The sequence below is a fragment of the Saimiri boliviensis genome, chromosome 12 (genome assembly GCF_048565385.1).
Source record: "Saimiri boliviensis isolate mSaiBol1 chromosome 12, mSaiBol1.pri, whole genome shotgun sequence".
NCBI classification, from domain to species: Eukaryota; Metazoa; Chordata; class Mammalia; order Primates; family Cebidae; genus Saimiri; species Saimiri boliviensis.
In genome coordinates, this window is record NC_133460.1 from 7,412,600 (window position 1) to 7,427,278 (window position 14,679).

The 14,679-nt window shown below is 56.4% G+C and overlaps 1 protein-coding gene across 2 annotated transcripts in view; it reads left to right on the forward strand.

Moving 5' to 3' along the window:
* CORO7 (coronin 7) overlaps positions 1 to 14,679 on the forward strand; it is a 64,719-nt gene that overhangs the window by 21,100 nt on the left and 28,940 nt on the right. For both annotated transcript variants that reach the window (XM_039478366.2, XM_074381656.1), the window contains 3 exons: positions 4,082 to 4,132; positions 9,964 to 10,050; positions 10,524 to 10,606. In XM_039478366.2, coding sequence (XP_039334300.2) covers positions 4,082 to 4,132; positions 9,964 to 10,050; positions 10,524 to 10,606 — 221 coding nt within the window. The remainder of the gene's footprint in view (positions 1 to 4,081; positions 4,133 to 9,963; positions 10,051 to 10,523; positions 10,607 to 14,679) is intronic.

Sequence of the window (14,679 nt, forward strand, 5' to 3'; positions counted from 1 at the left end):
GATATAGTATGTAGTGTGTAGCCTTTTCTTTTTTTTTTTTTTTGAGACGGAGTTTCACTCTTGTTACCCAGGCTGGAGTGCAATGGCGCGATCTCGGCTCACCGCAACCTCCGCCTCCTGGGTTCAGGCAATTCTCCTGCCTCAGCCTCCTGAGTAGCTGGGATTACAGGCACGTGCTACCATGCCCAGCTAATTTTTTGCATTTTTAGTAGAGACGGGGTTTCACCATGTTGACCGGGATGGTCTCCATCTCTTGACCTCGTGATCCACCCGCCTCGGCCTCCCAAAGTGCTGGGATTACAGGCGTGAGCCACCGCGCCCGGCCTGTATGTAGCCTTTTCAGATTGGCTTCTTTCACTTAGCAATGTCTTTTTGTGGGCTAATAGCTATTTTTTTTTTTTTTTTTTTTTTTTTTGAGACAGAGTTTCACTCTTGTTACCCAGGCTGGAGTGCAATGGTGCGATCTCGGCTCACCGCAACCTCCGCCTCCTGGGTTCAGGCAATTCTCCTGCCTCAGCCTCCTGAGTAGCTGGGATTACAGGCATGTGCCACCATGCCCAGCTAATGTTTTGTATTTTTAGTAGAGACAGGGTTTCACCATGTTTACCAGGATGGTCTCGATCTCTTGACTTCGTGATTCACCTGCCTTGGCCTCCCAAAGTGCTGGGATTACAGGCGTGAGCCACTGCGCCCAGCTCTAATAGCTATTTTTTTAAATCATGGTAAAAAAAATACATATCATAAACTTTACCTTCTTTGTTTTTTTTAGCTTGCTGCAGCCTTGAGCTGCCAGGCTTAAGCAGTCCTCCCACTTCAGACTCCTGAGTAGCTTGGACTACAAGCACATGACATCACACCCAGCTAATTTTTTTATTTTTATTTTTATTATTTATTTATTTGAGATAGAGTCTCACTCTGTTGCCAAGCAGGAGTGCAGTGGCTCAATCTCGGTTCACTGCAATCTCTGCCTCCCAGGTTCAAGCGATTCTCTTGCCTCAGTCTCCTGAGTAGCTGGAATTATAGGCACCTGCCACCACGCCTGGCTAATTTTTGTATTTTTAGTAGAGATGGGATTTCGCCACATTGGCCAGGCTGGTCTTAAACTCCTGACCTCAGGTGATCCATCTGCCTTGGGCTCACAGAGTGCTGGCATTACAGGTATGAGCTACCGCACCCGGCCCATGTTGCTATTTTTTAAAAATATAGCCGGGCGCAGTGGCTCATGCCTGTAATCCCAGCACTTTGGGAGGCCAAGGCGGGTGGATCACAAGGTCAAGAGATGGAGACCATCCTGGTCAACATGGTGAAACCCCGTCTCTACTAAAAATACAAAAAATTAGCTGGGCATGGTGGCACGTGCCTGTAATCCCAGCTACTCAGGAGGCTGAGGCAGGAGAATTGCCTGAACCCAGGTGGCGGAGGTTGCGGTGAGCTGAGATCGCGCCATTGCACTCTAGCCTGGGTAACGAGAGTGAAACTCCATCTCAAAAAATAAATAAATTGGCCGGGCGCGGTGGCTCAAGCCTGTAATCCTAGCACTTTGGGAGGCCGAGGCAGGTGGATCACGAGGTCAGGAGATCGAGACCATCCTGGTCAACATGGTGAAACCCTGTCTCTACTAAAAATACAAAAAATTAGCTGGGCGTGGTGGCGCGTGCCTGTAATCCCAGCTACTCAGGAGGCTGAGGCAGGAGAATTGCCTGAACCCAGGAGGTGGAGGTTGCGGTGAGCCGAGATCGCGCCATTGCACTCCAGCCTGGGTAACAAGAGCGAAACTCCATCTCAAAAAAATAAATTAATTAATTAATTAAAAAAATAAAAATAAAAAATATAACAGGCAGGCATTATATCGAACATCTTTTCTTAATGCTTTTTGGCCATTTGTGTGTGTGTGTGTGTGTGTGTGTGTGTGTGTGTGTGTGTGGTTTTGAGACAGAGTCTTACTCTGTTGCCAGGCTCCAGGCTGGAGTACAGTGGCACAATCTCGGCTCACTGCAACCTCTGCCTCCTGGGTTCAAGCAATTCTCCTGCCTCAGCCTCCCTAGTAGCTGGGACTACAGGTGCATGCTATTATGTCCCACTAATTTTTTGTATTTTTAGTAGAGACGGGGTTTCACCATGTTGGCCAGGATGGTCTTGATCTCTTGACCTCGTGATCTGCCTGCCTCGGCCTCCCAAAGTGCTGGGATTACAGGCTTGAGCCACCGCGCTTGGCCATATTTTTAAAATGTATATTTAAACCAGGCGTGGTGGCTCACACATATAATGCTAGCACTTTGGGAGGCTGAGGCAGAAGATTGCTTGAGGCCAGGAGTTCAAAACCAGCCTGGTCAACATAGTGAGACCTCATCTCTGCAACAGAAAAATGAAAACATTAGCAGGGCCTGGTGGCATGTGCCTGTGGTCTCAGCTACTTGGGAAGCTGAGGTGGGATGATTGCTTGAGTCCAGGAGGTTGTTTTTGTAGTGAGCTATGAATATACCACTGCACTTTAGCTCAGGCAACAGAGCGAGACTCTGTCTCAAAAGAAAAAAAAAGGCCAGTATGGTGGCTAACGCCTGTAATGCCAACACTTCTTTGGGAGGCCAAGGCAGACAGATCACCTGAGATCAGGAGTTCGAGACCAGCCTACCCAACATGACAAAACCTCAACTCTACTAAAAATGCAAAACATTAGCCGGGCTTGGTGGTGGGCTCCTGTAATCCCACTTACTCAGAAGGCTAAGGCAGGAGAATCTCTTGAACCCGGGAGGTGGAGGTTGCAGTGAGCCGTGACGGCACCACTGCATTCCAGCCTGGGTGACAGAGAGAAACTCTGTCTCAAAAAAGAAAAAAAAAAAAAAAGCCGGGCACAATGCGTGTCTCACACCTGTAATCCTAGCAGTTTGGGAGCCAAAGCAGGTGGAGCATGAGGTTAGGAGTTCAAGACCTTAGCCAACATGGTGAAAGCCCCGCCTCTACTGAAAATAAAAAAATTAGCCAGACATGGTGGCGCGAGCTTATAGTCCCACCTACTCGGGAGACTTAGGAGAATTGTTTGAACCAGTGAGGCAGAGGTTACAGTGAACCAAGATCTCGCCAGTGCACTTCATCCTGGGCGACAGAGCGAGACTCTGTCTCAAAAAAAGAAAAGAAAAAAATTATTATGACCCAGCCTTTAAGTAGTCAGCGGATACAGATTCTGCCCTGGTTCTTTCTTTTTTTTTTTTCCCTTCTGCATTTTAGTAGAGACAAGGTTTCACCATGTTTACCAGTCTGGTCTTGAACGCCTGACCTCAGGTAATCTACCCGCTTCAGCCTCCCAAAGTGCTGGGATTACAGGCATGAGCCACCGCGCCTGGCCCTGCCCTCGTTCTTTATGTGTGCATGTTTGTGTGCACGCACACACATATACACACGTGTGCATGGACATACACATAGATTGTTCCACAGAAAGAAGGTTCTATACAAAGCATGGATGTTTTATTTCAGTCCTTTTTTTTCTGTTTTTTTGTCTTTTTTCATCTTCCCTTTGGACAATCTGAATCAGTAACTGTGCTGAATGGATGGTTAGCAGGTATAACCTCATCTTCCTGGTTAGGTGCTAAACTCCGTGAGTGCAGAAATGAGGTCATCGTATGAGCCCCTGCATGCCGGAGCTAACACAGGGCTGAGCATGTATGTGGTGGTCACAGCCTAGAGTTTGGTTCTGGACCTCTGTTTGTCTTTGAGGGGTCATGGTGGTGATAGCACCACCTCACAGGGTAGTTGCACAACGAGGAGGGGTCAGGTGTCTGGTATGCCTGGTGTGCAGTAGGTCTCAAGAAGGTGAACACTCACTGAGCTTGCTTTTCTGGGGGACTGGGTGTGCTTGCCGCTGTGCTGAGAGGGAGCAGTGGGGCTGAGGAGGGATGCCCTGGTGTAATGCCAGCCCTGTGTACTGGGGGTGGTCTGCTCAGAGCCGGGGTGTGGGGACAGGCTGACCCCAGGGACCCTCTAGCCCCTGGTGTGTGATGCCAGCCTTGGGGGGGTGGGGGATGGGCTGGCCCCCAGGAGCCCTCAGGCCCTAATTACAAGTCGTTTTTCCTCTCTGCTTTTCCAGGACAAGCAGCTGCGGATCTTTGACCCCAGAGCAAAGCCGCAGGCCTCTCAGGTGAGTTGTGTGGGCAGCTGGGGTGGGTTGAGGCCTCTGCTCAGGCTGAGGACCCAGTGGTTCTAGCATAGGCGTCCCCAAACTTTTTACACAGGGGGCCAGTTCACTGTCCCTCAGACCGTTGGAGGGCCGCCACATACTGTGCTCCTCTCACTGACCACCAATGAAAGAGGTGCCCCTTCCTGAAGTGCGGCGGGGGGGGGCCGGATAAATGGCCTCAGGGGGCTGCATGCAGCCCGCGGGCCATAGTTGGGGGATGCCTGTTCTATCAGGTAGAGGCAGGGGCAGGCCTGGGCTCCTGGCAGACATGTTCCGCAGCACCAGGGGTTCCCAGGAGGTGGGCTGTCACTGCTGGGAGTTTTTCCTGGGAAGTGTGTTCTGGGTCCTGGGAGGGCCTGGCTTTGATCACAGGGTGGGCAGAGCTAAGCTGCCCCCAGGCTCTTGGCGGAGGCCACCCTGTGGTTTCAGGCAGTGATCTGAGATTCCCACTTCCTTCTCTCCTTTGAGACCTTCACCCTGGCACGGTCAGCAGAGACCAGCCGCAGAGGAGCCAAAAACAGCCCCTGCCCTCTGCAGGGAGACTCTGGGTGGGACCTGCCAAACGTGCAAGGCCTGAGCGTGTTTTGGTTTGTGTCTGTGCATGTAGTGTGCGTGGCCGTTTCAGTTCTGAGTAGGGAAGCTGGGACCTAGTTCATACCTGGGCATTCAGTCTAGGGCGCCGTTCATTTGCCCTACAGAGACCTTGTAGGCAGGAGCAACTACCCCGGGACGGGCCTGCCCCGGGTTGGTTGCTGGGGGCTTCTCTTGCTGGGCTGGTTTAGTGCTTCCCTGAGCAACTGGCTGGGGAGCGGAGGCCTGAGTAATACAAGAGGCCAGGCATAGACAGCCTGGAGGAAGACAGGCTCATCCCCAGAGTCTGCATGCGTGCTGGGAGATACAGGCCCGCAGTCATCTGGGCTGTGGGAGGCCATTAGAGAGTTTTAAGCAGGAAGTTTGATGAGTGGATTTATATTTCTAAAAAGAACTTTCTAGAAGCTGAGGAGGCTTCTTTCTTGAGAAAGGTAAAATTTAGGGTCCTGTCAGCTCAGGGGAGGAGCTCCTCAGCAAAGACCTAGGCCCATCACAGACACCCCCTCCCCATCTCTAGGACTTTTCCCCCCCCAGGGTCAAAGGCAAACCACCAGCCCAAACCAAACTATCGGTAGCCCAAAGCCCTGGAGCCCACTACACATGCACACTCAAGAGAGAAACCCAATCACATCAAAGATTGCAGCTTTTTAGCACAAATGGTCCAGTCAGTTCCACTTCTGTCCAGCCGAGAGGTCGCCTGTTTAACCAGTGGAACTAGCGGGCACAGCGGGTTTGGCCACACTCTGGTCATACTTGCTGGCAAGGCTGGCTGACCTCTTCATCATGTGGGACCTGGGCCTGGTAGATGGTGGGCATCTGTGTCTCAAGGCAGTATGGGTGTGGGCAGTCTCCTCACTTGGTAGTTTTCTTTGACCTCCAAGGGTTTGCCTAGAAAGCAAGACCCAGGCTCAGCTTGAAGGTGCCATGGAGGCTCCCCCAGCCCCCCTGCACTTTCTCAGGTTGCACTCTCCTCCCCAGAGCCCAGGGCACTGCCAGGGCACCTATTCTGCTACCTGATCTACCGGGCACGGCTCTGAGCCAGCTTCCTGGGCCCACGCGATTCTTCCTCTTCTCCCCTCCTCTGCCCCCTCTCTTCAGCCTTCCTCCTCTCTCCTCTTCCAGCAGGGCTGGGGGCGGTGACTGATGCCGAGGTGGGGATAGAATGGCTGCTGTCCAAGGGGGCTCCCAGTTCCTTGAAGAGAGAAGAGGGGATCTGGTTCTGGAGAATAGGGCTTTGGGGCAAGGAGACCTGGGAAGAGCGTGGGTGGCTCCCACCCCTTCCAGCTGCTGGCTGGGGCCTGTGCTCGGGCCCTGGTGCGGGGGCAGCAGGCCTGGAATGCCGCTCTCCGTGTGGCCCTGCCCCCCACTTCCGCCCAGGGCATCTGGCCCACACCTGGCTTCTATTAAGAAAACCACTGCTGGCAGCCAGGGCCGGTGTGAGCCAAGGGGCCGGGCCGGCTTGAGGGAGAGTCCTTCTGGGACCGCCCTCCCCAGTGATCCTGCTTCCTGACTAGTGGGCTGTGGCTGGGGGTCAGGGAACAGGGCCGCCTGCCCTCCATCCAACCTGTGTCTTCTGTGGGTCCCACCCCACCCCACCTGAGCCCCGGTGCTGTCCCAGAGCCTGGAGTGGGCCAGGGAGTCCTCCTTGTTGGAGCCAGCCTCAGGCGTGAGCTTGGAGCAGAAGACCCTGGGGTGGCTCCTCCTGCCCATGCCCCTGCTTGATTCTTAAGATTGTGCATGTGACCATTTGTTACATGCCAGGTACTTGGCACATTTGATTTCCTTGGATGTGTAGACCCTTAGGGTTGGATGGTTCTGTGGCTTCTCCAGGGTCCCACCTCAGGGTGGCAGAGGCAGGCTTGCCCATCTGATTGCAGAACCCCCAAGCCCCCCGTAACCCCTTTCCCTGCACAACTACCCTAGCTGGCACTGGGTGAGACCCTGGAGCCCAGGCTGTTCCAGGGAAGTGGCAGCTCCAAATGAGTGTCACGGCCTCAGGATCCTTCTCTGAGCAGAAGGGGGCCCTGGGTCAAGCCCTCAGAGCACCCTGGTACATCAGACAGGCCTGTGGGTGGTGGTGAGCCTCAGAGTAGGGAAGAGGGTAAGTGGAGGAATCTTACTATTGAAGCAGGTCCCCTCACCCCAGCAAGGAGCCAGGCTGCTCCTGGAGCCACCCTGCCTTGTACAGGCAATATTGCCATGGAGAGGAAAGGGTGGGCATGCGCCTCCCCTCCTACACCCCCAGCTGCCACTGCCCTGCCACAGCCCCTCCTGTTCTCAGAGCCAGGTGGTGGGGTCCCTCTTGGGGTTGCAGGGTAATAGGATGCCTGGGTCCCAGCTGCAGCCCCTGCTCTTGCCCCCTCCCCAGGAGAATGAGGAGCTGGGGAGAGGACTGTTCTCTGAGGCTTACTAAGGCCAGCACACGGGTCTTGCTCTGTAGCCCAGGCAGGAGCGCAGTGGCGCCAGCGTGGCTCACTGCAGCTTTGACCTCCTAGGCTCGAGCAATCCTCTTGCCTCAGCCTCCCTAGTAGCTGGGACTACAGGCAAGTGTCCCCACGCCAAGCTACTTTGTGGTTTTTTTTTGGAGGGGGGAGTTATTTTATTTTATTTTTTTGAGATGGAATCTCACTCTGTCTCTCAGGCTGTGGTGGAATGGAGCAATCTCAGCTCACTGCAACCTCTGCCTCCCAGGTTCAGGCAATTCTCCTGCCTCAGCCTTCTGAGTAGCTGGGATTACAGGCACCTGCTACCACACCTAGCTAATTTTTGTATTTTTATCAGCCTTCTGAGTAGCTGGGATTACAGGCACCTGCTACCACACCTAACTAATTTTTGTATTTTTATCAGAGACAGGGTTTCGCTATGTTGGCCCGACTGGTTTCAAATTCCTGACCTCAAGTGATCCCCTACCTCTGCCTCCCAAAGTGCTGGGATTATAGGCGTGAGCCACCATGCCTGGCATAGTTTTTGTTTTTTTTTTTTGAGACGGAGTTTCACTCTTGCTACCCAGGCTCGAGTGCAATGGCACGATCTCGGCTCACCGCAACCTCCGCCTCCTGAGTTCAGGCAGTTCTCCTGCCTCAGCCTCCTGAGTAGCTGGGATTACAGGCACGCGCTACCATGCCCAGCTAATTTTTTGTATTTTTGGTAGAGATGGGGTTTCACCATGTTGACCAGGATGGTCTCGATCTCTTGACCTCGTGATCCACCCGCCTCGGCCTCCCAAAATGCTGGGATTACAGGCTTGAGCCACCGCGCCCGGCCGTTTTTTTTTTTTTTTTTTTGAGACGGAGTTCCGCTCTTGTTACCCAGGCCGGAGTGCAATGGCGCGATCTCGGCTCACCGCAGCCTCCGCCTCCTGGGTTCAGGCAATTCTCCTGCCTCAGCCTCCTGAGTAGCTGGGATTACAGGCACGCGCCACCATGCCCAGCTAATTTTTTGTATTTTTAGTAGAGACGGGGTTTCACCATGTTGACCAGGATGGTCTTGATCTCTCGACCTTGTTATCCACCCGCCTCGGCCTCCCAAAGTGCTGGGATTACAGGCTTGAGCCACCGCGCCCGGCAGGAAAGGTTAAAAAAAAAAAAGTAGGTTCTGTTACAGTGCTTTTTACGGACACAGAAACTGAGGCACAGAGCCGGTGAGGAACCCACTGTGGGGGGTAGCTGAGGTGGCCGGGCTGGGCCTCTCCAGGCTGGTCCGACTCCAGAGCTTGCTTCCTTGACGCCATGCGGCTCCTCCATGGCACTTACAGTCACGGGGAATGACGTATAGATTTCTGTTTGGCCCACATCTGCCTCCCCAACGTGTTTATTCCACCGGCATGGGGACCTTTTCCATTTTGTTCACCATGTCACCTCTAACAGTGTAGGTCAAATATCCGTTTGACAAGAGAACAGATGAATGAGGGGCCCTGCTTCCCCGCCCACCCCCTCACCAGCACCTGCCCTCTCTCTGAGAACTCTCTGTGTTTCTTGAATGAATGAATGACTTGTGGACAAGCTGGGAGACACCTGGTGGGCTATACACCCAGGGATATTTGCACACCAAACACCAGCGAGAGGGCAGGAGCCTGAATGACACTGTGACCCTCTCTGGGGTGCTGGGGGGCAGGGCTGGCCAATGGCCCAACCCTTGTCTTGACCCGATATCCCCTCTTACATGGAGAGAGGGTGGTAGGGCCTTGGTTCTCAGGCTACAGTCCCAACTTCCTGTGCCGGCCAAGGCCTGGTGGGAAGGGAACAGTGAGAAAAGCCCCTCAAAGGACGGGACCTGGAGCCGTTTCTGATGGTCTCCCACGCTGGGGTCAGCCACCATGGGCTGGGGAGGGGGCCCTGGGCCAGCTCCTCACAGGCTGCTTCCCTCCCTCATTCATTCCCAAGGAGATCGTGGGAAGCTCGGAGGAAGCTGGCCATGGTTTGGGGTGAGCTATTTTTGGTAACAGGGTCCTTCGTCTCAGGCTCCAGGGGCCAGGGTGACTGGGAGGAGCTGTTTGCATTTCCTCTGGCCCCTTTAGCTCCCCCTGCCAGCAGGAGGACAGGGTCCCACCTACCATGTGAGCTTCCCTCTCCTGGGGGCTGGGGGTGTGGTGAGGGGCTGGGAACCTTCTTCCTGGCAACTCCAGCTCCTCGGGAGGGCAGGAGAGGCACTGTTTGGCACTCTCTGGACATTGCCCAGAGGTGGGTCCCAGGCCCTACCTCCTGTCTGGGGTGGCTGCAGTGATCCCTGAAATCCCCCGATTTACACGGTGCTTTGCCACAGGCCCTGCCCTTCCACATGGCCACAGCCCTCGGAAGTGGGTGGCATAGCACTGTGAGCCCCTTACACAAGCAAGAAAAATGAGGCTTTGAGAGAGTGTGGCGTCCCCAGGGTCACACAGCTCATGGGCACAAGAAAGTGCCAGTGCCTTTAGCCCTCGGCACAGTGGAGAAGGGGTCTGGAGCTGGGGAGCGAGGCAGCCCTCTCCTCAGGAGGAGGGACTCTGAGCCCTCGTCCGGTGGCCAGGTTGGCCGCTGGATGCAGAGCTGCTCTTAGTTGGGGTGGAGGCGGGGCAGATCCCCGGGGTGCTTCGGACCTTCCCACCCTCTGTGAGGCGTTCAGGCAGGTGGGCAGCAGAAGTTCCCCAGCTCAGGCCCACTCTAGGGGGCCCCGCCCACCAGTAGCAGCCCTTGTGGCTCAGGTCTGCCCCTTGCCTCCTGCAGAGCACGGAGGCCCATGAGAACGGCAGGGACAGCCGGCTGGCATGGATGGGTACCCAGGAGCACCTCGTGTCCACTGGATTCAACCAGGTAGGGGGTTCCTCCTGGAGGAGCAGGGCACAGCCAGGTGGGAACGCGTCCAGCCCTTCGGGCGGGGATGAAGCCATTGGGAGGCAGGGGACAGAGGGTCAGTTCCAGGCCTGTCCATATACGGCCTGGCTGTGCGGCTGGGTCTCAGAGCCTCAGGGGACTGACGGCTGCTGGAAACTGGCAGATTCCATTTGCAATAGCTCAGTCTGACCCCAGGAGCCATGGTGGCCCCACAGGGACTGAGTCCACGGGGGGAACCGCCCCTCATCCTTTGTCACCTAAGGGTTCTTAAAGGGGCAGAGCATGAAAACCCAAACTCTCTTTCCCTGGGGTGACTCCCACCCCACTCCAAGTCCTGCTCTGGGGCAGGTGCCCCATGCCAGGCTGCATCCTCAGGCGCTAGGTTTCCTGGGAGCCCCCGGGTAGGGCTGAGGGACAGGCCCCTCTGACCCCCTCTCGTGCCCCCCCTGCAGATGCGTGAGCACGAAGTGAAGCTGTGGGACACGCGGCTCTTCTCCAGCGCCCTGGCTTCCCTCACCTTGGACACCTCGCCCGGGTAGGAGCTGAGGCGCACAGGTGGGCTGGGAGGCTGAGGACCCAGGGTGCTGCTGGTGAGATCACCTGATCTGGCCTATCCGTGAGGCAGGCTGATCTTCAGGGTATTCTGGGGTCCCTGAGCTGGGTTGCAAGGCCTTGCAACAGACACCTGGCCCCGTACCCCTAGAGATTCCAGATGTCACCAGAAGCAGGTGCTTAGGTGCTCCTCTGGTCCCTAGCAACAGAGTGGGTTCTTGGTCACCAAAGGCGTCACAGCTGGGGCTTGACACAGATATGCTTGGCATTCAGGGAGAGGGTATGGTCTGGAAGTACAAGAATGCGCTTGATTTTTCTGTGGACGTTCTGGCAGGGCTGAGGCCCAAGGAGGCCCCAGGCTATTATAGGCAGGTGGACGTGGGCAACATGGGGCAGCCTGGCCAGTTGGAGGTGGAGGTAGGCCTCAGCTTATATGGCCCACTGAAGTTTATGCGCAGCCTACTCCACACCAGCTACCTGGCTGTCCTGTTCTGTCTTGAGGTCTGTCCCCAGGTGGGGCTGGTGCCCAGGCAGCCTCGGGGGCTCCAAGTGCACCTCATCCTTCCATCCGCCCCCAGAACTGTGTGGAGAGAGCTTTTGGCAGTGACTGGCGGGGTCCTGGCCAGGTGGGGTCAGCTTTGTGCAGAGATGGCCTTGGCCCACTACAGCTAAGGAGCCAGACACCATGAGGCCCAGGGTGAGGTTTTATGAGTGACCACCAATAACACAGCTGGGGAAACTGAGGCTGGGGGTGGTTCAGAGACTTAGGCAGGGCCGTGGAGAGGCAGGGACTCCATCCCCCTTCTGAAGCTTCAGCCGTGACTCATGAGGGCCTTGCTGGAACTTTCAAAGGCAGGGGGATCCGAGGACGTCAGAGCCAGGAAAGGGCTGGTCCTTGGCAAGCTTGTTCCTTCTTCCATTGCATAACTGAGGAAACTGAGTCACAGGCAACAGTGATCTGTCCAGGCTCTGGGGGTAAGAAAGGCTGTGGTATCTTCCTGGGAGTCCCTAAAAGAGCTCCCACCTGAGTGCCAGTGAGAGTTCCTGCCAGGGGCTTCCCCAGGCTGAGAGCCTCCCAGAGGAAGGGTAGCAGTCAGGGTGACAGTGACACTCTCTCCCATCCTCTTACACCCAGGGAGGGCCCGAGAAGCTGGCAAGGCCCATTTTACAGATGAGGAAAGCAAGGCTGAGCAAGATTCAGTACCTTCCCTGAAGCCACGTGGAGGGTGAGCGGCAGAATCAGGGCCGCCCTCAGCCTCCTGCCTGTTCTGGGCACCAGGGATTCAGGGAGGAGTTGGTGGAACCTGCCCTCCCTTGGAGGAGTCAGAGCTCCCTGGCCTTCAGACTCCACGTCTAGTATCTGGCCCCATGGCCCCGACCCCGGGCCCAGAGCTGCCTGGCATTTTGTCTTCTAGACCTTTCTAGGTCAGCCCTCCTTCCCTCGCGGGCCCCAAGCATTGATGTGAAGGGACCAAGCACCAGTCACTTCCACCCACCACTTCCTGCTTTCCAGGCTCTGTCCCCAGAGACAGGGTCCCCCCACTCCCCTGCAAGCATCTTCTGCCTGGCCCCAGTGTGGCCTCTGGAGGAGTTAATGATGCCCAGACCCCATGGTGCCACTGGCCAAGGCTAATCCTGTAATTACCACAGTTAAGAATAGCCTTGAAGGACCAGTGAGGACTGGAATTTCTCAAATCACTCCCAGATGGGTGGCTAGGCCAGGGTCCTCCTCCCTCTGTCCCCCAGCCCTGGCCCCTGCTCTGCCAGCCCCCACAAAGCTGGCAGATGCTAAGGATGTGTGCCAACTCCTTGGCTGTTCTGAGAGGTGGCGGGTCCCCTGCACCCCCAGGTGTCCTGGAAGCCAGAGCCCCCCACTGACTCCCTTGGGTGCTGAGGCTGCTGAACAAGTCTGAGCTGAGCATGGAGACTCTGGGGTGTTAACTGTGGGCACAGCTGATGGGGAGGTTGGCAACTGCATCCACTCCGCCACCCTTGAGTTCTGTTTTACAGATTTTCCACCTTGGCTTGGGCAGAACAGTGTGTGCCCTTATGAGAGCTAGAGGAGGACTGGGGTCATGTACACGCCCATCCCCTCCTCATCCTCACCCAGGGGCCTCCTCTGTGGTCCCATCTATGCCCTCCCCTTGGCATTCATGGAATACCTGAGGGAAAGCCACAGTGGAAGGAGCAGGGACTGGGAGCCAGGCCAGCCCTGCACGCCAAGGTCCTGTCTCTGCTGAGGCAGCTGGTCCACGGAGGGCTGCCCAGCACTTTGTGTGCCTGGCCCCGTGCTTGGCACAGGGTGGAGGTGTGGGGATAACGAGAGGACCAGCAGCCTACACCAAAGGAACAGCTCATGCTTTGGTCTTGGAGACACAGAAATACACCTGTCTCGGGTGCCATGCTTCTGGGTGGCATTGAGCGGGGCTGAGTGTGTGAATGCTTGTGAAGGAGCTGGGTGAACTGTATCACTCCACTTACCTCCATAGAAGTAGGGTCTGCAGCTCACAGTGGCCCTAAGCCCTCCCAAGTGGTAGGCGGCCCTATCAGTAGCTAGGGAGCAGGTATTGGGGTCCTGTCTCCACTTACCGTGAGCATGCTGTCTTCCCTCCCTGTGGCCACTCCTTTCGATAGACGAGGTTACCGGGCATAAAACGAGCATGTGTTGCCTGCATGGCCTAGGGCCTGCTGCGGTCAGCTCCCGGTGATGGGGGCTTGCACACCCTCGGGTCTGCCCCTGGTCCCTGGCCTAGAGTCAGCGGGCTCGTCCTGGGTTGAGGCTACATCTCAGCTTGGTCGCCCTCTGGCTGTGTTCGCCCCTCTCCAAAGCCCTAATTTGATGGCACACTCCAGACACCATTCCTCGGAAGACTTCCTTTCTTTGGGTCTTGCCACCCCCTACCCCTACCCTCCGTCACCATCCCACTCGTCCAGGTTCGCTTTGCAGTGAAAACATTTCTTCGGCAGCCACTGTGTTCAGCGTCGGCCTCAGGCCCACAAAGGCCCCTTTGATGAGGCAGCCACAGGCAGGGGGAGGCAGGCCTGGCCGCAGCCACTCCCGTAATGGGACCCAGGCCTACAGGAAATCCACCTGGACTGCCCCTGCTGCCTCAGGAAGAAGGGGCCCCACCCAGGCCCACTGCCACCACCCACTGCCCGCCATGACCCACGGCCCACCCCCTCCCTCCTCTTGCCAGAGCCCTCAGCAGCCGCTAATTGAATCCAGAGCCTCGCGTGGCTGGGCCTGACTTGGTGCTGAAATCATCACCCTCGCTGCGGGGCCTGCTCTCTGGGTCTGGCTGGGCTGACTCTGTCCCGCCAGGGGTGTGGTGCCGGGGCCATGACCTGTGGGACAGTGGCATGGGGCCTGCAGGAGGCTCACTCCAGCATGTTCAGGACATCCCTGTAGCCCAGTGGGCCCCTCCTCTCATTCCCACTGAGGGTAACAGGAAAAGGTGCTGTGTGTCCATCACTATCCCCAAGCTCCCTGCACCTAGTCCAGGTCACAGCCACACTTAGCATCCCTGCCCCCACCTCAGCATGCAGCCTTCCTGGAAAATACTCCCGTTTCCGGGGTTTCCAGAAAGCCTGGGCACATCCCTAGTGCAGAGGTTGAGGGGGCATCCCAAGGCCACCAATCATGGCGCCATCTGCAAACCAGCCTGGGCCATTTGGTCCTGGTCCCAGCCTGTCCATGGGGTCCCTGCCTTTGATGATTCACACTTCCCTTCCCACCAAGGCCCTCGCTACAGACAGGCAGGAGGCAAGGAGCAGGATTTCCTGTTGCACCCATGCTGGGCAGTGGGGTGGCAGGCGAGAATTGGGGCCATGCAAATCATCTGGCTCTCCTGGGACCTTGTAGGGAAGGTCCTGGAGGCCACCTAGTCCCAGGACCATCCCCGTGAGGCCTGGAATGAGAGTGCCCAGGGCACTGTCCCCAGAGGAAGGCAGGCAGTGAAATGCCCCTCAGACCAACCCAGGAGGACTTCACCTGGCCCCATGTCTGCCATGAGACTCTCCCAGCCCCACATGGGCCAGAGCTCCTGCTGGCAGAAG